The 22,302-nt window shown below is 44.7% G+C and overlaps 2 protein-coding genes and 2 non-coding genes across 5 annotated transcripts; all 4 read right to left on the reverse strand.

The window, feature by feature from the left end:
* Window positions 1–2,393: 2,393 nt before the first annotated feature.
* Window positions 2,394–8,215, reverse strand: RASL11A (RAS like family 11 member A). 2 transcript variants are annotated; one of them, XM_058847952.1, is made up of 4 exons: window positions 4,698–8,215; window positions 3,640–3,696; window positions 3,487–3,566; window positions 2,394–3,287 (listed from the first exon to the last, which is right to left on the reverse strand). In XM_058847952.1, exons 2-4 carry the CDS (start codon window positions 3,692–3,694, stop codon window positions 2,835–2,837), a joined length of 588 nt encoding a protein of 195 aa, XP_058703935.1. In that variant the 5' UTR covers window positions 3,695–3,696; window positions 4,698–8,215; the 3' UTR covers window positions 2,394–2,834. The 2 variants fall into 2 exon arrangements, with proteins under 2 accessions (XP_058703935.1, XP_058703924.1); XM_058847941.1 differs by lacking the exon at window positions 4,698–8,215 and adding an exon at window positions 3,785–4,096.
* A 521-nt stretch (window positions 8,216–8,736) lies between these two features.
* Window positions 8,737–13,658, reverse strand: RPL21 (ribosomal protein L21). The gene is made up of 6 exons (XM_058847964.1): window positions 13,522–13,658; window positions 11,985–12,063; window positions 11,386–11,447; window positions 10,294–10,406; window positions 9,487–9,637; window positions 8,737–8,867 (listed from the first exon to the last, which is right to left on the reverse strand). Exons 2-6 carry the CDS (start codon window positions 12,049–12,051, stop codon window positions 8,778–8,780), a joined length of 483 nt encoding a protein of 160 aa, XP_058703947.1. The 5' UTR covers window positions 12,052–12,063; window positions 13,522–13,658; the 3' UTR covers window positions 8,737–8,777.
* Window positions 10,102–10,234, reverse strand: LOC131575028 (small nucleolar RNA SNORA27). The gene has a single exon (XR_009276674.1). It is a non-coding gene; the product is annotated as a small nucleolar RNA SNORA27 (small nucleolar RNA).
* Window positions 10,590–10,670, reverse strand: LOC131575005 (small nucleolar RNA SNORD102). The gene has a single exon (XR_009276654.1). It is a non-coding gene; the product is annotated as a small nucleolar RNA SNORD102 (small nucleolar RNA).
* Window positions 13,659–22,302: the final 8,644 nt, after the last annotated feature.

Genomic DNA, 22,302 nt, shown 5'->3' on the forward strand with positions numbered 1-22,302 from the left:
CTGTTTCAGAGCGGAGGTGGTGGGAGGAAAGAGGCAGAGGCATATTTTTCTCTGATTGAGGAGAAAGGCCAGGCTATGCACTACTTACCCTCCTGAAGCCACCCTGCCCCCTCTGTGAAGGGCTTAGAGACTGGGGATGGCAAGGATTCAGTAGGGAAGGCATAATTGACCATGGCCCAGGAGAAACAAGGCTTCAGAGCTGCTCTGCTAGTACCTGAGAGATGCTTTGCCCTCCCTGCCCTGGTGTGCCCCTCTTTGCTCACTCAGGATTGAAGAAAATGCTGGGGTAAAATGTGCTGGGAGCCAGCAGGTTCTTCCTGTGCCTTACCTGTCAGCTCAGGGTTGAAAACTTCTGGGTGAGAGTACATCTGTGCCAGCCAGGGGAAATTCAGACAAACACCATAAATGCCTAATTTATCTACCTCTACCCAAAAATGTTACCCAGAGTGGTCCAAAGCAGCTGCTGCCTTAAATTGGAGGCAGATCAGAGCAGCACTCCCTCCCTGCCGTCAGCATGCTCTAGTCATCCAGATTCCCCAATACATCCCTGAGGGGCTCATCCTGCTCCTGACACATGGCTGAAGCAGCCCTACAGCATGAGAAGTGTGGGGTGGAGACAGGAGGTTCTGCACCTTGACCTGAGCATGGGTGCCTGTGTAGCACCTCTAGTTTTTTCCTGTGTGAGAGAGAGAGATGGGGAAAATGACTGCATTTATCCCCCTGCTCCTGCCCATCCCTGCCCCTTGAGATGCCACTAGTTCCTGCACAACTTCTCCCCATGTTGTACCAGAGTGGGGACCCAAGCTCTTGCTTTGCCAGGGGCAGTGAGAGGCACCTAAGTCAGTGCCTAGTGTGATTTTTCACCCAGCTGCTGAGGACTATGGTGAGATGCGGACTTGTCCAGCACACATTACCTGCCCCTTTAGCATATTTTGTACCACGTGTGCGCTGAATATCTTTAGCAACTTGCTTGGCAAAACTCCATACTGGATACGTGAGTAGGAAATCATTTCCAAAGACAAAATCTGCAGGTCAAAGACCTGAAATTCTACCAGAGTGGTATTTTCTCTTGCAAACAATTTGTTATCCTGGTTTCAAGATGGTGAAATGTTTCACAAATATCCCACACACGACTCTTCAATTCCTCTTCAAATTTCTCCATGGACACATGGTCCATGTGATGAGTTCAAGTCTGCCAGGGATGCGCTTGCTCTCACCAACCCCATCATCCTACACCCCTCAAGCCCAGAGTCCTGGGCCTGGCAGAGCAACTCTCACAGTGAAGAAATATTTAACATGTGTTAAATATTTTATTATCATGTTTAAACCGTACTTTGGTTTGTCCAGGCTGGCACTATGCTTTTTACACTAATTAGCTCCAAGAGTTTTGGACCCAGCTTCAGTCTGTTCCTGCAGCTCTGGGTATCAGCTCTCCTGTGCCCTTTGGTAGGGCAGCACAGGGCCTTCAGGGAGGAGACATGCCTGGACTGAAGATGTGCACATAGCCCCGGGTGGGGAATGGTGCTGCTGGCATCCCACACCCTGCCCTGTGCTCACACGGGCCTCTGGTGCTTCTGCACAGAGCATCATCTTTAACTTCCCTCAATTATCTCAATCACCCTTCCCTCAATAACCAACATCAGTAGGCAAAGAGTAAAGGTGGCCCAGGGAGCTTCAAGGCCCAGGGTTCAGAAACAACAGGGACTGCCCACTAACTGCAAAGCACAGCACCTACCTGCCTTTCCGAGCACAAGGAAAGAAGGAAGTGGTCTCTTGACTTTTTCACAAAATAAAACCATACTGGACTTGTGCTTGAGCGAGGACAGCAAGTTTCCCCTGTATGGATTTATCCACTTCCACTTTCTACTAAGCATGGAATAGTTTTATTTCTCACATACGTAATTCAGAGGCAAAACCTACATTCCATGCTCAGACATCCAGCAAACAGTTAATGAAACAGATTCTAGTATGGTTTAGAGTTTATATGAAGTAAGAGTAAAGTCTGACCTGTTTCCAATAGCTACAAAATTACTCTGGGGAAGATAAAGGTGTGATTCCTTTCAAATGTAGCTATTTTCTGTCCAGGGAACCTACGCATCAGTCCTTCCTATCGCACATCTCCAGAGAAAGCAACAGCCAACCCACACACTCCTCTGCTGTGGATTGCTCAGCACTTTGTTCCACAGCAATCTGTGGGAGAAACTCAACCCTCCTATTAAATTCTTGGGGCTCAAATGATTAATTCTGTAGAACAGATCTCTAAGGCACATCAGAAATTTGAGCTCATTCCCAACAGCCTATCAGCATTCAGGCTATTACGGGTGCAAGCAAAACAGCAGCTTTGAGGGAGGCAAGCAGTTCTGTTATAACCAGAATTCTTACAGACACTTTCATATTTTCATATTTAATAGAGCTCTTTTTTGTTTCCTACAAAGTTTTCCACCATGGGCTTTCCAAGCATTGTATAAAGGCAGGTAATGATTTACATCATTAACACTCCCATTTTACAAACAGGAAATCGAGGCCCCCAAAGAAAATCATATGAGTAGCTTAATACAGAAAATCCCAGTCCCCAGAAAAAAGAAATTTAATCAAAGCCTTTGGGCAAAAGTCCCCTTTCCAACTACCTCTATTTAGTTGCTATGTTGCTATGCAGCTTTTTTTTTTTTTCCCCCAAAAATAACCCAACTAGTCAAATGAAAGAACAGCAAGGAAATTACAAGCTTTGACACACTTACTTCTACACTGCTGGCATTAGTACAAAAATAAAGATTTTTATTAACTAGTTTACAAAAATAAATTCTATTGAGTCCCATGGGATCTCATTGGGAGGTTTACTTGACTTTGGAAGATAAAGCCTGTTTGAAACGTCTCTTTAGATCTTGCATGTTGGGAGATTTGGGCCGAGGGATGATGGATGACCGCCTCCTGTCCGTGCTGCCAGCATGCTGTAGTTTGCTGACCTCCTTGCAAAGATACTGGAAGACATCACAGACACCTTGGGAGTCCTCACTGGTGGAGATTTCCAAGAACAGGCTGCCCAGTTCATTTGCTAGCTGTAGTCCCTCTTTTGCCTGTACTTGCCTGGCATGGAGGAGGTCTGCTTTGTTCCCCACAATAATGATGGGAGTCCTGGCATCGGGGTGCACCTTGCGTATATGCTGGTAGAGGGGCTGGACTGACTGGTAGCTGCTGTAGTCCGTGATGGAATAGACCAGCAGGAAGCCCTCTGCCCACTTCACGCACCTGGACAGGGAGTCCAGCACCTGCACGCAGTCTTCCTGCACCTGCCATACAACAGAGAGCACAGATTCGGCATTGGGTCATGAAAGCATAAAGGCCGTATCACAGCATCATCAAACGGGTCCAAAGGGAAGCCTGAGCTCTGTCTCAGGAGACGAAGTCTAAGCATGCAAGAAATTTGGGCTCAAAAGCCGAGCCTTCGGGTAGCAGAGAAGAACCGATTGAGCCAAAATATCTTCGTACCTGGATGCATCCCGGCGTGTCTTGGATCTGTACGGCAACGTGGTCCCCGTCCAGATGGACCAGCCGGGAGTAGAGGTTGCCTGGGGAGCAGAGAGCCGTGAGCCGCCTGACGCGGGGCCCCGCCGCGCCCTGTCCCGCCGCCCCCCGCCTCACCTGTGTTGGGCTCGTAGTCGCCGATGAAGCGCTTGGTCAGGAACCGCACGATCATGGCTGAAACACAGAGCGCCGCGTTAGGCGGGACGGGCGGGCAGGGGCAGGGGAAGGGGCCGGGGCCGAGGCCGAGCAGCCCCGCACTCACCGCTCTTGCCGACGCCGCGGGCACCCAGCACGGCCAGGCGGAGCTGGGCGCCGGGCGGCCCCGGGGGGCACTCGGCGATGGGCGCCAGCAGGAAGGGCTGGGACATCCTCGGCAGGCGCATGGGAGAGGCGGCTCCGCAGCCGGAGGGCTCGGACGGCTCCTCTCGGCTCGGCCGGCAGCGCCCGGAGCGGACGGCCCCGGCGGCTTTTAAAAGCCCCGGCGGCAGCACCGCCCGTGGCACCGCCCGTGGCACCGCCCCGCCACCGCCACCGCCGCCGCTGCCCCGCCCCGGCCCGGCCCGCTTCTGCTGCCACCGCCCCGCCCCGCCCCGGCCCGCTTCTGCTGCCACTGCCCCGGCCCGGCCCGCTTCTGCTGCCACTGCCCCGCCCCGCCCCGGCCCGCTTCTGCTGCCACTGCCCCGGCCCGGCCCCCCGGCGGCACCGCCCCGCGGCCCCCCAGCCCGGCCGTGCCCCTGCAGCCCTCTCCGCACCTGCCCACCCCAGGTTGTACCCCTCGCCCTTTCTCCCACCCTCCCCGCTCCCAGGGCGTGGGGTGGCCCCGGCGGGCACACGCAGCGGAGTCTGGGGGAGAGCCTCGGCAGGCCATGCAAGCTGTGTCCCACGTTTGGGGCGAGCACCCTGCTGGCATGCCCCACGCCCGAGGCAGATGCGCCACCCTCCCTGTTGTGCGGGACTCCAGTCTTGAAAGGAAATTATTATTTTACCTCAGACTGTTTTGTTTCCCACACCTGAACACATCCCTCTACAGCTGGCGTTGAAAACCCAGCTTGTGAACTAAGCAACTGCCAGCCCTGAAACCTAAGTGGTCTTGATTAGGCTCTTTAGGTTTTTGAAGCAGAAAAGTTTTGGAGAATGGTGCTCCACCATGGGCTACCCATAAATGAGCCTCAGACCTGCAAGCAGCTGTGCAGATGTTTCAGTCTCCACAAACCATTGCCCTGGCTCTCGCTTCTGCTGTGTACTGCCTTGCAATTTTAAGTGCTTAAAAGAGAAAAAAAAATCTATTCAGAGGCTGCTTTAATTTTTATCAGGGAGATAGCACATGCCAGCAGGACACAACATGGAAGAGGACAGTGGATGGTACTCGAATGGACTGATTTCATGGCACAGAGGGATGGAGCCACTGTGAGAGCTGCTGGGCCCCAGGTGCAGGCTGATGCTTAGACAGCCCAAGTGACCCTGGATGCTCACACACAGGCAGCTGAGTTAAGACAATACTAAGTAACATCACTTAAAGCAGTACCTGCAGAAAAGCATGGTGGAAGAAGCACTGTTGATTATTTGTGCTATTCTAGTGCCTAAGAACCCCTATGGGTTTCTTTTAACTTCCAGGGCATCTTTTAACTTCCAAAACCTATTGCCCCTGAAATTTCTACTTTACTCCCCATGATGCCACAAAGCTCTTTTAAGAAACAAGATTTCTCTTGTATCACCAAAAGCTCTTGGTTTCCAGAGGTTCCTGTTATTGTCATCTGCTCCTATTGTCAAGAGATTGCTTGTCTGCGACCTCACTCACAGTGCCGGCAGCAGCTATTTTTATACATTTCTTTACAAAAGAGCTATCAGAGTACATTCAGTGTGCCTCTGAAAGAATGCTACTGAAACAAGTCCGTTCCGGGCAGATGATTCCCAGGTGCTGAGCTGTGAAAGCAATATTAAACAGCCACCCTTCTCAAACCTTGAGAAGCTGCCTCTTTCTGGGCACCTGTACAACTCAAGCTGCCTTGCCTGCTGCTGGGAGCACCCCCAAAGGCACATGGGGTGGTCAAGCAGAGAGATAACATTACCCAAGCCCAAGTAGGATGCCCTGTGGAGGAATTAATGTCCAGGGTGTGATGGACTATGTCTCCGTCAACACCTACCCAGGTGCAACAGGAGCAGCTCAGTAAACTGAAGCAGTTGGGGCTCAGATTGGCTGTTCCCATTCTGCAGACTAAGCACCACTGGGATGTGTGGGTCCTCAACGCTATTCCCAAGGGCCTTTCTGTGCTCTGTGGGCCCCACTTGGAAGCGCCAGGCTGTACTTTGTCACCCACCTCTGCAGATGGCCTACACCACTATCCCTACAGCCCACCACTACCCCCTTTCCCACAGCAACACTGCTCAGTGCCAGGTATGCCATACTGCTGCCTGACACATCTCCCTGGTCCAAGCTCTGCAATGTTCAACAGCAGTACTTCTGGGGGGACAATAGGTGGCTTGTTCCTGTGACAGTGGCAGGGATGGCATCCTGAGGGCACCTGCAGCTGCTTTTTTTATTTTTCTGGGTTCCTAAGCTGTACGGCTGCTGCTGGCGGGAGCAATGTTCCCATCCCGTGCAGCCTCTGCACTGACAATGGTTCCTCCTCCCCTTTCCCAGTCCCTCCTGCCTTTTCACTGACCTTCCCTACCTAACACTGCTTACACAGTGCTCAGGGAACCTCAAATCCTGGTGCTGCCAATATGCTAAAAAAGATGAAGCCAACAGCTCAGAAGGCAGCTTCCTTGCTGCTTCTCTAGGAGACAACAGGAGATTTTCTCAGGGCTTTTGGCAGGGAACCAGCAGTAAAGGTTTGTGGCTGTAAAGGAGGGAGAACTGGTTACAGCTTATGGGTTAAGAGTGTAAAACCCCTTCCAGGGCAAGTCAAAACTGGTGACTTCAAACCCTGTAAGGAACATGCTTCATGTTTCAGCTCAGGACTGGAGATGCTCAACAGGCAGTTCTTCAGCTTTTCCCAATTCACAGATCTCCCTCTTTCGTCAGGATTGTGCAAAAACAGGGCAGCCATACGGACAGGAAGCAAACTTCAGCAGCAGGTACCAAGGTCTGTGAAGTGTCTGGGCTGTGTTTCTCCAAGCTTCAGATGAGCATGAAAACCCCCACTGCACTGAGTGCAACAAACAAGCAGGTTACACCTTAGTTTATTTGTCCTGCTTCCAAACACTAAAACCAAACCAAAAAAAGGTTATCTTCTTCCTGTACAAACTCAGCTTCATTTTCAGTCATTTCTGGGAACCCTGACCAAGACTTCCCTCTCTCTTCCCAGCCCACACAGGGCTTCCAAATATGCATTTATAACCAACTACTGTTGGCATAGTGACCTTAAAAACACTTCTTCTAAATAAATTGGAAAGTGTTGCAATGTGGTGTCTCTGGAAGCACAGCTCTTAAACAAGACCACGGTAATGCTGTCCAGTCTTATTATTCCAAATAGTTGAAAGTAAGTTCAAAAGTTTAGAACTATGCCCCACTTATGATGTTAATCATTTCATCCTGCTGCTACAGCTAATCCTCTGTGATTTTGACAAACGAGTACAAACCAAACACAGAACCAAAATAGCTTAGACATGCATGCATGAGAAGCAAATTTAAAATGCCATCACCAAAGTTTGTATCCAATACCCTCCCCCTTAATTCCTACAAAGCTTAGTGGAAAATGATGCTTATCTTGGAAGGCAAATACCAATTTTAAATGTCTGTGGAAACTGACAAGCCAAAGAGGCTGATAAAGTACACAAATCCTGCTGCTCCAAGAAGAGCCCTTGACCATAAAAGCCAAGTGCATAAGGTGCAACAGTGAGGGCTTCAGGACACAGTGGTGCACTCCATGTCCAACACCTCTGGTGTCAGAATACAGCACTACTGTCATGGAGCAGCCTGCTAAGGGGCAAGCTCCTCCAAGTCACTTCCAAAGTCATTCCAGCTAAACAGCCTGCTGCACCTTCGGAGATGGGAGCTTGGAGAACCTCAAACATAGCAATCTGCTCACCAGAACTTGCAAACTCCAGCATCTAAAGCCCATCACCCTTAAATACCAGCCCAAGCCAGACTCTGAATTCAAGGTCTGAAACCTACATTCCATGAGAACGGGAACACCCACAACTGCGTTAGGTAAAAAGCAAAACTCATCGTGTCTCTGCTCCTTCCTCCCACACTTACAAGCTGCCCTGCAATTCACTGTTCGGTAACTTTCAACAGCCAACACCTACAGCTTGAGGACACTTGCTTCTCTAGTCACGTGGACTTCAGTTTTACATCATTTACAGAAGGTAGATGAGCAATGCCTGACACGACACTTCAAGGTAAACTATTATTTACCTGTAACTACAAAACAACTAAGCCTGAGATTGTGTGATTTCAAGGCTAACCAAGCAGGTTCCCTTCAGCAGTCTCTAGCAAGCTTCACACTGCTTCAAGCAAAGCTCACTAATCCAGCTAGCAAAGAGTCAGCTGAAGATCTTCCATTTAAGAATTGCACAGGTAGCACTGAGCTCTTTTGAGACATCAGTAAATCTGTGATGAGAAGAATTCACTGCAACATTCAACAGGCATACAATAAACATAAAATGAAAGTGTTTAGCTATGCCAGCCAATTAAAATGTTAAAAATCAAAATACAAAGGCTGGCTGTTTTGGAATTAAACCCTTGTTTCTAAACTACTATTATTTTGTAAGAATGCTTATTGGCACGGGGATGCTGTAAACATTATTTCACAGGTTACAATGGTCGAAGACAAAATCTGACTACAGACATTTCCCTGTTTTCAAAAATAGTTCAGACAATTCCTTGGTATTCGTGAGGCCCCCTTGCCAAAACTTTGCATCAATGAAATCTGAAGCCCCTCATTTCTTTTCCTACAAAAAGAAAAAATCCAGCCTTTTAAGTGGCACTGGGCAGTTCTTGATGCAAGTTCTTAGTTTTCTGGTGAAATATTCCATGTCCCCTCATAACAGCTCATGATCATTACTAAGCACTAGCAAATTTCAGTGTTCCTAGCATTTATCATCTATATAAATGATGAAACTCGTCAGCAAAAGCTGCAGATGATTTAAATGACTAAGCATCATGGTAAATGCAAGCTAAATAAATAAACTTCAATAAAAGAAGGTTTCTAAATCATCTGTTCAAACAAAAATCCCCAAAACCAACTAAATGAATCAGCCACAATCACATACACTTGTCCAAAACCATCTCTTTATTTTTTAAACATAGATTATGCCATGAATTCATAAGGAATTGGCTCCAGCAGCTCTGGATCCTTGCCATTAGTTCTCACAAAGTGTGCTTCTCTTGGTGGAGCAGGCTGTAAACAGAAAAATAAAAAACGAAAACTAATGGCACTACAGCTCAAAAGCAACTTTCCAGAAAATAACATTTTGTCAACCATTTAGCACCTTATCATATAAACATTACAGAACTTTTACCATTCCTAGTCTCATAAATTTGATTCAAGAAATAGCAGTAAGAAAATGATCTGCCAGAAAGCAAGCCTGGCTCTTGCTGCTGTCCTGTGTCCTAAAAGCCTATGCTTTACCCTCTGCAGCTGTCCAACCCAATGAACATGGAGTGATGTGTCCTGCAGTTCTAGAAGCAACAGCCATTACCTCTCCTCTGAAGTCAGGTTATTAATTCTTTCCTTCAAGGGTTACAATAGAATCTGTTTCAACTAAAAATTCAACTAAACCAAAGACTCTACTGAGCCTAAAACCATCCAAAGCTGCTGCTGCAGACTTAGCAACAGCACAGAAAGCACCCAACCCTCTGTTCAGAGCTGCAGCTACAACCTTCATCCGGCACAGAGCAGCTCTGCTCAGGCACCAAACATCCCAGACAGCCCAGATGCCAACACACTGCATGAGGCCACTACTCCAAGAACTAAGTCATCTCTTGCAGAAGGATTGTGACCTCAACAGAAACATTACCTGACGTTTCAGTTGAACCCAAATGCCTTTTTCTTTTGCTTCCTTTTTCTTCCTTTCATTTTCCTTCACACGCTGCAGAAAGCTGTCTCTGCTCTTGGAATGTTTAATATGCTCTATACGCACATTAATTCTCTTGGCCAGAATCTTGCCCCTAAGAAAGGGAGTCAGTTTTTAATTTTCACTTGAAAAACGTCACTTTAAATCAAGACTTACAGCCCTTACAGAAGTAACTCAGTAAGACTGATTACAGGTCATTTTTCTTTAAAGGGCAATACCTCAAAACACAGCTGCAGATACACATCAGATATAACTTACGTATAACTAAAAGCTTATTATTATATAACAATGTAATATATAACAACGTGCTCACAATTTCAAATTAAAATTGTGGAGAATACGTAATTTTAGCCTCTCAGCATACAAACAAGTCATTTTATTACCGATGCACAGCAGGTCCAGCTCCTGGAACCAAAACCACTTTTTTTTTTTACTAAACTTTAAAATATTCAGCTGGATACAGCTACAGACTAGTATTTAAGCAGGCTTCAATACCAACACGCTGGCTTAGAAGCCCTGCTAGGTAATGTGACTTTAGATGCTGGTAAGAAAAACAAAAACTGTTTCCTCTGACAGGATCCAAGTCAAATGAGCATCATTTGCCTGGGTTATAAAAAGGAAATACACTTTACCCACCTCGAATGACCAATCAAGACAAGAACTGTCTAACTGGCAAAGTGAAAGGAGGGTGCAATTACAGTTCAACTTTTTTAAATTTCAAGTTGCAATACAAAGAATTTCATTACTTACTTAACCTGCTTGTTAACAATAATGCCCACAGCATGCTGAGTAACATTGTACACCCTTCCAGTCTTGCCATGGTAACACTTGTGGGGCATGCCTTTTTGAACAGTACCCATACCCTGTTAGGCAAAAAGGAAAGGAAAAAAAAAAGGGGGGGGAGGGGAAGTAGCATAAATGATTTTTATTTCAGAAGTAATTTAAAGTATATCTTTCAAATTATTTAAGGTTTACTTTAAAATATTCCCATTTTATCTCAAGGCTGGAATTTATAACCATGCAAATTTTGCTATGTCAGTTCTGGTAGCTTTCAGCGTCGGTGAAATGATTTATCACTTTGCTTACAGAAACAGCAAGCAATCACAAGAGACATTCATCATCAAGCTCCAGTGTGTGAGGAAGTGCCAATTCTGAACAACACATTCTTCAAGTCAAACAGCAAACTAGCAAATTAAACACCACCTTCTGTGTGACTGCAACAAGAATGTGGCATTCCAAATGAAACCAAAGGATTCAACTAAGTAGGAATCCTTGATGAAAGGCTTTCACATTCACTACAACTAGTTGTTAAAGTACAGTCAACTTTAAAAGACAAGTTCTAAAAAATACCAAGTGACAGGAAATGCTATTTCACTCCCCCCCACTTTATTAATACATATGATTCATCCTTACTTTTATTTCTTGATTTCTAGTTTTAGTACAGCTTTGCAGTCATGTAACTATGAACTGCCCCACCATAAATCATGGCTCATAACAGAACATCTACTGAAGTGACAGCTGAGGTTCCTAGGAAAGTTGAGCCAGTAGCCAACTCAAACATTGGCTATGGCATATTTCACTCCCATTTTTCCAGCTGAACACACCGTCAGAAAGCAAAGCCAAATTATACGTATCTACAAAACCCCATACACCAGCAAATGACACTGAAGTGCTACTATTGCTCTGGCAGCACTGTCATGCCAATACTGCTCCCAAAGTGAGCAGGAGGTGCCTGTCTTAACACACGTGACCCAAGCAACAAAAGAGTCCACCCCAAGGAACTGGAGACTGCACAGGACCACACTGCTTCAGCTTTTAGTTACACAGCACTGCAGAAAGTACCTTGATATCAACTATGTCACCCTTCTTGTAGATCCGCATATAGGTAGCCAGAGGGACAACGCCTGTTAAGAGACAGAAATTTGGATACTTAGGAAGCCTGGAATTTCACACATACATAAAAAAGAACGGGGGACACAGATCATGCATTTCATACAATTTACTTTTTTCTTTAAAGCAGTAATTATACACTTCATATTTTTAAAATACCCAGCGAACAAAAAATTAGATTTTTCTAGATTAGGCGTTTCCAATACCGAAATTGAAGAGACATTATTTAATATATCGATATAAATGCAACTGCTCATTGATCAGACAAAAAAACCCCTCTATGTTTTAAGTAACTGCTAAAATACTTTCCCCACCTTCAAACTAATTTTGAAGCACTGACAGAATTAGCACTGTGGCTACTGTCAAGCAGTCAGAATACCAATGCATTTGCAGTAAGACCTCAGAGCTCTGTGTACAGTTCTACAGTTTTTAGCCCAAGTTGTGAGAAATCCTTTGGCACAAGCCCTGGTTTAACCGTCCATCCCCAGGGACTGCAGCTGTCCATCAGGTCAGTAACTGGATGCAGTGTTGATGCTGTAAGAGAAACTCACCATGCTTGCGGAACGGCCTCGAGAACATGTAACGGGTCCCCCTCCTCTTTCCCTTTGTGTTCGTCATCTTGGCTGATTACTGTAAAAATGAAGGCAAACTATTCAGAACTACTAGTTTGCTCACCACAAAGTTGATGGAATTTTCAGGTATTTCAGATTAATGGAGTCTTTAAGCCTATTCAGAATGACACCGCCTCAATTCAAGCAATGGTAGTCACTTAGGCATCCAAGGAAATCAGAGGTCATAGGACCACAGGTTAACTCAGATTAGAATGGATGCCAGCAAGGTACTCAGTTTAACTCCTGCTTACAGCAAGGTCTACTATGAAATCAAACCAGGCTACTCAAGAGCTTTCTCCAGTCAGCTCTTGAAACCCTTCAAGGATCAAAGAATATTCAGCATTAGAAGGGACCCACAAGGACCACCAAAACCAACTCCTGCCTCTGTGCAGAACACCTGAAGAGTCACAGCATGTACCTGAGAGCATTGTTCAGAAGATTATTGAACTCTCTCAGGCCGGTGCTGTGACCATTTCCATGGAGAGCCCATTCCAGTGTCCAACTGTGTGTTTTTCACACAACTCTGTGTGAAAAACATTTCCCTGATACACAAACTAAACCTCCCCTGACACCTCTTCATGCTACTTCCTTGGATCCTGTCTCTGGTCACCACAAAGATCAGTGCCTGCCCCTCCTCTTCCACTCACGAAGAAGCTGTGGTGATGAGGGGTCCCAAGAGACCTCAGCTGCTCCTTGCAGGACTTTCCCTCCAGACTACTGCACAGGCTCCCTAGGCAGCATACTTGGAGGCTCTGCTATTCCCATTAACATTATTCCCCTTATATCCAGTGCGTGCTTCTCCTTCTGACTTCAGATAGTTGTTTCACACTCCTTCCACATGCCCTTGCCAGGCACCAGGATACAGCCTCTCGACTGTGGCGCTGTCAGATGTCCCCCGATGGCACCTCTGCCCCGTTCCCTAAGCCTTTCTTTACAAGGCATCCATAAGACAGGATCTCCACCACATTTATCGGCCACTATTACGTCTAACACAAGGTTCACGTGCTCCGCAGGCCTACGGGGCCATCCCGCGGGTGTCTGCCCCGAGGAACCACCCCTGTGCCGCCTCCCCTGCCCCGACATCCCGCCGGCGGCCGCGGGGTGACCGGGCCCGCCGCCACGTGCTGCAGTTCCGTACCTGCAGCCGCCGCGGGCCTCGGCGGCTCTTTCCTCCCTCAGCAACCTCCCTCCTGCCCGCACCCCCGCAATCCGCCCGGCACGGCCACCCGCAACCCGCGGCCTCCTCTCTCCCTCACTCTCCGCCCTGTGAAGGCCGTGGTTGCTCCCATTAGAGCCGGCGGCCCCACGCCCGCCCCTGCCGGCAGCACGCCCCCTCCGGCCGCGTCCCCCCTCCGTATCCGCGTCCCCCCTCCGTGTCCGCGCCCCCCCTCCGTCTCCGCGTCCCCGCTCCGTCTCCGCGTTCCCCCGTGCCCCCACGGCGTCCCCCCCGGAGCGGCGGAGAGGCGCGGGCGCTCACCGTGCGTGCGCACAAAATGGCGGCCCGGCTCCAAAGGAAGGGGGCGGTGCCGCGCCCGCCCTTAACAGCGGGGCCTTGGCGGGGCTGCCCGCGCCGCGCCTGAGGAGAAGGGCCCGGCCTGAGGGGCAGCGAGCGCCGAGCTGCTGATCCCGAAATAGAGCAGCGGCGAAAGTCTGACTCTTCGGCTGAAGCAGGAACAAATCCCGGGAGTGTCACGGCTGTGCGCGTGTTTTCGTGGCAACGGGCACGAAGTGAGGCACAGGAAGTTCCAGCTGAACATGAGGAAGAAGTTGTTTCCCGGGGAGTGACCGCGCACTGGAACAGATTGCTCGGAGGTTGTGGAGCCTCCCTCACTGGAGCTATTCAAGAAGGGTCTGGACGCAATCCTGTACCGTGTGCTCTGGGATTTTGGTCCAGATGACCCCCGGTGGTCCCTTCCCTCCTGACGCATTCCGTGATTCTCTGAGATGGGGGTGGGAGAGGTTTGGCAGCGGGGATGGCGGGGAGCAGGGGAGACAGAGGGCGAGGTGTCTGTCAGGGATCCCGAGGAGCGAGTCCTGCCGTGAGCAGCTGGCCCGCCTTCCATAAGGAGTCATAAGTTTGGAAATGTAAAACATAAGCAGCCAGCAGCGTGTTTTACGACATGAAGGCAGCGCACCAATATTTAAATTCACGGCAGTGTGAGCCCGCTGGCGCTGCTGTGTGTCAGTCACGGCTGCCCGACCGGAGATCCCGGAACCCCGGGAGTCAGAGAAGGGGTGGGAGAAGTACGCCAGCAACCAGGGGGGAAGAGGCTGCGCAGGTTTGGGGTTTCTTAGTATTGTAATGAGGTTTCTTCGTACTATGATGCCACAATCTCCAATTTGAGTGGCAGAGATTTCCAGCAGATAAATAAAGCCCGTATTGTCCACGAAGAGCCTTTACAGTGCCACAGGTTGCGTCGGCTGCGAGAAGGAAGCGAATGGTGAGCAGGTTCCCGAGCTGGCAGTGACTCATTGTGTTTGTGCATCTCCAGTATCGGAGCAGACAGGAATCATCATGGGAAGCCGATTGCAGTGAGTCAAGAGAGGGCCTCCTTCCCCCAAGCTAAACATGCAGGGACGGTTCAAAACTTGTCTCAGCGAGGAGTTGCTCCACTGCAGAAATTTTTGTTTTGAATGAACGAAGCACTTATTTAATTTAGGGGAGGAATGATTACTTAAAGTGGGATGTAAAAACATACACAGTTCTGCTAATGTTGTCTTGCAAAACTCGAGCCCTTTCAGTCATCACTTTAAAGCAAGTTTAATATTTTTGGATTCCAAGTATGGATATGGAGGATTAAATACACTCTCAGGTTTTGCTTGTAGAGCTACCTGGCAGGACATGTTCTGACAGACAGGCCCTGTCTCCACATGAAACCTTTTGGAGTAAATTGTTATATTTAGAAAAATGTGTCTGTACTCCATCCCTTCACCATGAAAAATCTAGAATTTACAGCACTTGATATTGATGCAGAGAAAAATCCATATAATTTAATATGCATTCAGCCCAGGTACCATGAAACTTTTCCAAGCATGAGGATCGTTACAAGCCTGAACTCACCTCTTAGGTCAGAAAGTGCATTGGCAACAGATTTCAGAGAGGATATCAAGCAAAGACAGGAAGCAACATCCTAAAAGGCATTGTTGGATAAAGGAAGCTAGGCATTTGCAGTGAGTGAGCTGAAGGTCTTAATCTTACCAGTGATTTACATGGAGGACAATTCTCCACATCGACCTGGAAGGAATAAGGAAGAAACACCACATGTTGAAACCCATGTCCACATACAGAACACATATGGAAACAAGTATGGAAAGTGTCACTCATAAGGGAGCAGTAACTGGGAACTTATTTGAGCTCTGCTCTTTTCGTGGCCAAGTAACACATACAGAATTTGCTACATATTTTTTCCTGGATAAATTGCATGACAGTTGATTCAAAATTTCTGTAATGTTTTTATTCATAAATTTACCTTGATTAGCACATTCCCAGAATCCTTCTTCAGCTCCACATTTCAAAGAAACAGTCATGTTTCACAGTTTGTCTCCATTGAATCATTCCCTAGGCATGCTGAGTCTGATCCAGAAGTCCATGCTATCTACTGACATTTGATACATGGTTTCCCAGAACTGAGACCTGATGAGCAGTTAAAGACTGCAAAGCCTTTGCATGTTGTACACAAGAAGATTTCTTAAAAATGGCTGTCTCCAGCAGATAAAGGTGCACAATTTGTGGGGGGAGTTCTGGTGTGGAAACAAGCTAGCAGCCAAGCAGACGTGGGGGAGACCTGCAGCTCTTCATTCCAGTCTGCATGTGCTCCCCTTACTGCCCTGCCTTCTCAAAAAGGCCAGCCTAAACTGCTTTTCCCTGATCAAACCGCAAGTTGTAGTATCCAGACTCCAATTTCTTCTAGGCTGTAGGCAAGCACCACATCTGGTTCTGCTCCAGAAACACCAGGTACTCAAGATGGGTGAACACAAGTAGCAATGCACAGCTTAACACAAAGATCCAAAACACCATGAAGGTCCTAGACTTGTGTTCCACCCATTGATGTAGTCCAAAAATCTACATCATGGTAAACTGTTTCCCTCCCACTTTGCCTGGCTTAGAGGTAGAGCAAGATAGGGAAAACAACTTCAGTGGGAGCCAATTCAAAAGTTGCTGGGAAAGGGAGTTTGAAAGGGAGGGCTCATTAGAAGTCAGAGGAGTGGAGAGTAGATAAACATCACTGTGTTATTCAGAGTGGAAAGAACCATGCCAAACCCCAACCGTTTTCAGTCCCCAAGCTCCCACAGTCAGGATCCTGGTATCTTTTCTGGGAGAGCCCTATTTTGCTTCTGACATTTCTCTGCAGCATCTGTGTGGATGATGGCTCTCTGTAAAGAATAAATATGCTGTGATGATTCTGCACATGGGGTTGCCAGGAATCCTTCACTGAAATTTTAATGCACAGTGGGATCTGGCTTGCTCCTACGCTTAGCAGACCAAGTGATACACACAGAGATCTTGAGCGTGACATTCCATTTGTGTTGGGTTATTCAGCAGGTGTGTGGAAGGAACTTAAATTAATGAGAGTTTGTAAAAGGCTTTGAGGTGAAAAATGAAAAATATTCCCCTTCACTAGGGTGTAGGTTTCCTGTGTCTCACAAAATGCATTCATTACATGAAAAGAAAAAAAGATAGCTGATTAGGACTAAAGTTTTAACAGAAATAACTGAGAATAAATGTTAAAGAGGATTAAAATCTGCAGTTCCTTTTGTGATAAGATTGCAAAACCAAGATCCTAAATTGAAAATCAAGATTGTGGAGTTAATTGGTTACCCCATCCAGAGAAGTGCAGCATCTATACTGTGCTTTTAATCAGAAAGGTACCAACCAAAATAATCTGTGTCATCTCCTAAGTGACCCAGTTAGTCCATTGTTCACTCTTTCCAAAAGGAGCGTGTTATATGGCATCTCAGAGTCATGCTTCTGTCCCCTTTTATGGTCTCTTCAACTCCCCCGTGATTCTAGCCCTAGCAACCAACCTTTTTATTTCTGTAGTTAGTTCATCTCTTTATCCACAAAACCCCTTCTGTAAATACAAACTTGAGCCTAGTTCCATGGGAGTTAAAAATCAATCAAATTAATGCATAATCAACAATTGGTCTAATCAACCAATCCCCTTCCAAAAAATGACAGTGCAGACAAACTTCTTCAAAGGACTCTTTGTGGAATTGCAGGAGTGCCAGTACAGGTGGCTGTATTGAGCTGCATTGCCAGTGAGGCATATCATGGGGGAAAGAATGGGAGAAATGACAGCCTGCCTTTGAGAGAAATGTAAAGGCAAAAACTCTATAGACCAAGAATTGTGACTGGGCTCAGCATGTCACACATGGGTGGAAGTTTTCATTACACTTACAGTACTTAAAAATTTGTTGCCAATTCAAAGTGTTCCTTGATGCAGGTGGATTGACACCAGAGTGAAACAAATGGCCTTTTTTCCATCATTATCGAGACTACACCATGAAATCTGAAATACTGAACAAGTTCTGTCATTCAGCTGCTTACTTGATTAACATGGTACTCTACCCATACAGAAATCATTAGGAGCTTCCAAGGAATCTGTTCTGTAACTGTGACCATCTTCTTACTAGTACCAAATAATATAAGACATTTATCAAACTTCAGATTTATCAGACTTCATTTCAAAAGCAATTAAGGTCCCTTTCTTTCCTTACTAACAGAGCAACTTCTCAATCAACTGGTTTTATTATTCAATGTATCCATTATTCAGTTATTCAACTGGTATAATCATTCAGTGTTTTCTCATACTTCCTGTGTTACCACATTTTTGTCTCTCTGTAATCTGTCCTGGGTCCAAACCAGTTACCCAGGAACAAGCAACTTCTTATATTGTCACCATCAGCTTCAGTGTACATTTTTGTTTTGGCTAAAAGCGATTAGCCACTCCTACACTGATACAACTGATAATTACAGAAAATTCTGCTCCTTTGTCATGGAGGCACTCAGCAGCTGCCAGTAGCAAATCTGCGTAATGTGGGGATTTTTGTGGGGATTTTCTTTCAATAATGTATGGAATATAAGTATAGAATTAATATTCAAATATATTTATAAAAATCCAATCTTTCACAATCCAACCTTGAGCCCTTTGCTAGCCCTCTTGGGAGTCACTAACTACAGCTTAAGAATTGACTTAATGATTAAGATGCTATTTTCTCTTCCTTTGTTTATGTCTGATTATGTCTTGATTCCAACTTCTAGTTGGAAGAATAATGCTTGCTCTTTTCCTGTAATTATTTGCACAGAATATCTCCTTTACACTTTCATTTTACCAAACTAAATACCCCATGTTCTCGAAGCCTCCACACATTTAGTAGGCTCTATGCATTTGCTCCCATTCCCACACACCTCTCTTGATTATGAGTGTCCAGTTTATACAAAACTGTGCCTGTTAACTTGCTTACTGTGCACCCATTGCTTCTGAGATACTTTCTGCTGTTACTGAGGATGATCACAATCATCAATAAAATAAAAAGTTTAAAAAGGTCTGATGGATGTAACAGCACAAAGTAAAAATGTGGGTGGAATCATTGTCTAGTCTATAAATATAGCATTCTATTAGCAAATTGGATCTGAAGTATCCATTTGCATTTTTCATTAATTGTTCAGATCACAGCTACTAACGTAATTGTTTTTAGTTACTTATGAAATGGCAAAGAACCTTGCTGGAAGGAAAGGGCTATATAAAATGTTGCTAGTTTCATTTCAGGTAAAGGAATGTTTTCTGCTTAGTATTAGCTGAACTCCAGTAAGCACAAATTTAAATTTTTCTTCCAGAAGGAGAATTATGCCAGATTAAATTTGTTCTTCTGTAAGAATGCCTAAAGACAAAGTAGAATGTTTACTATTTTAATAATGCTACAAAATGCTCTTTTTAATAATGCATGAAGTAACCAGAATTATTGCAAACTCATTGTAACAATCTTTCAGTAAACATTATTGTCTTGACTCTAGATTTAAATATCTTCTGGATGCCAAAAGAAACTCCTATCCTGCTTGCACAGTATCTTCTTGAGAGAAAAGGAAGGAACTACAGGAGTAAAAAGCACACTGATATCTATCACTGTTATTAGTGCATTAGAGCACTTCCCATGTGTTTATAATTCCACTTATGTGTTCTTTCCTGGGTGCTTTAGCAGAGTTTGGATCTGTGGTCAGAAAATGTTGGCCTTCACTGAGTGATTTGCTTTCTGCCTCCTTTCCAAAGTGGGAAATGGTCTGTAGCTTCTGCAGTCTTATACATACCAGTATCTTAAATGATGAACCTGAGACAGAGCCCTTGATATCACAAGGTACAAATGCCTTAAAATAGCTGTATTTTTAAAAAGTATATGTACATTTATTTTCACCCTGTTTTGAACATTTTCAGTCCTGCCATCATTTTCCAGCTTTCTAGCTGATTGAACCATAATCTTGTTATAATAAGGTGAATTTCTCAAGTAATCCTGATCACCTGATCCCAGGAACTGTGGTTGCAAGGGAGCTATCAAATATCACAAGGCTTGTGATAAAATAATGAGAGTTGGCTACACTCTGACAACCCCTCTCAATGAGACAACAGTAGCTGCTCTGAACAAAAACTGAAGCCAGAAAAGAACAAATTAATGGTCAGTCAAGGAGAAGTGAAACAGAGAATTAGCAAAGCACAAACTCAGCCAAACTTTGACCAACCAAGAATAAACTAGACCAACTTTCCCATCTATGTAATTGGAATAATAGCATATATATATGGAGCAGGGTTATTGTTAAGGATCAATTAATTAGTTAATATTTGTGAAATGCTGTGGAGTCCTTCACAGAATATGCAAAATAGCAATGTGAACTAATCAGCATATGGGCTGCTCCAAGGTAGCTGCAACTTATCCAAGGGAGAGAGGCAAGTGAAGGGAAAAAATAAGGAAAAATTCCCACAGGGAAAATGGCAGTAAGTGCTGCAGGGAGAGAGAAGGAAATGAAATTGCAGGGGAAATGGAAGGAGGAAATGAGACCATACGGGACAAAGAGGTGATGCTTGGATTACTGCAGTATAAAGACACAGGGCACAAACTGTATGAAATGGAGCGTTATTAGTTCTTCTGCTCATGCAATAACTTGTAGTTTGCTGTTGGGTTTGGATTTTTTCTTTGTTTTTCTCCCTTTTTTGTTTGTTTGTTTGTTTGTGGGGTTTTATTTAGCTTTGTTTTTTAGAAAAAAACTAAGTATAACCAGAAAAAAACAAGTGTAACCAGATGGGAGTATTTAACTGACCATCTGCAAGTACAGAGGGGAACTGTAGGTTCTCCAGGATATCAATCTTGCAAGAGAAGAAATCAAAATCATTCTACTTCTGTACTGCTGACAAAGAGAGCATTGTTTGAGAACTGATTGCAACAAGGTCTTAAACAATAGCTTTAGATCAGCGGAAGCACAAAATATTGCTGTGACTGTTTCAATTAAAACAAAAATAATTTACCATCCGTTAGTGTCGTGAAAGACACAGGCTATGAACGGTAAATGCTCTTTAACAAATATATTATCTGCACAAAACAGTTTTCAGTATTTTTTTTCCTACCTCTTTTTGGATATTTTTTTCTATTGCATATCTATCTCCTTGCTGGTTTGCATATTCCTCCTTAGCCTCCCTTGTATCTTGGTGCTGTAGGGAACTGATTAGTGGGGGAAGACTGTAACGATACAAACTCTTCACCTGGAGGCTGCCTGTTGTCAGATGGTGCGTCACTGTTGTTATTCCATGACAGCTAATCTTTCTTTTGGGAAGCTGCTGCGCAGATCACAAAAATAAAACCTTGCTGACTGCAACGGGAAGTGTTGCTTGGTATGCTGGTAGAGAACACAGAGACTGAGGAAGCATCTTGTACTTCTTACCTCTAATAATGGATATTCCCAGATAGTGTTAGACACTGTCACTGACTCCCGAAGTTCCAGACTAAGGAGAAACTGGAGTTACTGAAACAGTGGCATTTCAAGTGCCTGGATCAAGGATCAAAGCCATTATTTTTTAAAAAGTTTCCATTATTGAAAGCACTTCATTACAATATTACCCTCCCCCTTCTTTTTAAATATACTTGTGGCCCTATTTATTCAAAAGATTCTGTTCAGAACAGTGTAAAAAAGCACACAGTTACTATTTTTGTCCATGTCCTTTTATATCAAGATAACTGAGACCTGAGCTTTTGCAGGTCTCTTGCAGTAACATCTTTCAAAAGAGTTGCCATTTATTAATTGATCATTTTCTACAAATTGTAACTTTATTTCCAGTTAGAAGTCCACCTTCCTTTAGAAGTCTAAAGACTCAGTGATAACAGTTTAGAAATCTACTGTTATTTTCAACACAACTAAATTCTTACATTTTACAGTCGTTTGGAAATCTCTCTTAACTGATACATATTTTATATTTGTAGAATTTTTTATTCAATTTAGTAGCATCATATTTTTTATTTTCCCTTTAAACTTCTCAGATGCTGGTTAACCTTTGTATAGCAGATTAATTGTTTGCCAGCTATACATATATGGCAAGACGCCCAGTATCAGCTGAGCTGTGAAAATCAAAGTATCAAAATATCTATATGTGTGAACTCAGCAAGAAACAAATATTACCCTCTGCTTAAAAAGAAAAAAATAAAACAAACCAAACCCACCAAAACAACAAAAAAACAACAAAACTCAACACCTTTACTGAGGAAATGTTTGATCTTCTAAAATGAATGTAAGGGAAAAGTCATCATGAGCAAATTTTACCCTGTCAGAAAACTCTTGCCTAATCTATTTCCTTAACAGATTTGGTCTAAAAATGATTATTTCTCATATCTGTTTGTAAAATATTATTATATTTATTGATAAAAATGCTAAGAAATAAAGTAATATTTATGTATAATTGTACATCATAATCTGTGCAGTTTATATGCTTTTCTGTGATAATACTTTGTTCATATCTTGCTTATGATTACAACTAAGACAACTCATGCTTTTGAACCTATGAATAAAATGCATCACTTGTCTAATTACTTGCTCAGATCCTCCCATATCCAGGTAGTTTACCACCACCCCCGTAATGGCTGCCAGAGAGCATGTACAGCTGTTATGAAAATAGTTGTGTTTTCTGAAAATGTACCTTCAATGTAATTTACGAAAATAATTTACTAATACAGACATTTCACTATCTGTGAAAGTACAGTACAAGATGGTTTGATAACATTA

Source organism: Poecile atricapillus, chromosome 1 (genome assembly GCF_030490865.1).
Source record: "Poecile atricapillus isolate bPoeAtr1 chromosome 1, bPoeAtr1.hap1, whole genome shotgun sequence".
Taxonomy (NCBI): Eukaryota; Metazoa; Chordata; class Aves; order Passeriformes; family Paridae; genus Poecile; species Poecile atricapillus.

What these genes read in the sequence shown, in the direction of transcription:
- RASL11A (XM_058847941.1), bottom strand. Translation starts at nt 3,905, where the DNA reads ATGCGCCTGCCGAGGATGTCCCAGCCCTTCCTGCTGGCGCCCATCGCC. An exon ending in CCGCGGCGTCGGCAAGAGCG is followed by an intron (nt 3,697 to 3,784) that starts GTGAGTGCGGGG and finishes TCTGTGTTTCAG; the next exon opens with CCATGATCGTGCGGTTCCTG. An exon ending in ACACGCCGGGATGCATCCAG is followed by an intron (nt 3,288 to 3,486) that starts GTACGAAGATAT and finishes GTTGTATGGCAG; the next exon opens with GTGCAGGAAGACTGCGTGCA.
- RPL21 (XM_058847964.1), bottom strand. Translation starts at nt 12,051, where the DNA reads ATGACGAACACAAAGGGAAAGAGGAGGGGGACCCGTTACATGTTCTCG. An exon ending in GAGGCCGTTCCGCAAGCATG is followed by an intron (nt 11,448 to 11,984) that starts GTGAGTTTCTCT and finishes GTCTCTTAACAG; the next exon opens with GCGTTGTCCCTCTGGCTACC. An exon ending in GTGACATAGTTGATATCAAG is followed by an intron (nt 10,407 to 11,385) that starts GTACTTTCTGCA and finishes TTTGCCTAACAG; the next exon opens with GGTATGGGTACTGTTCAAAA.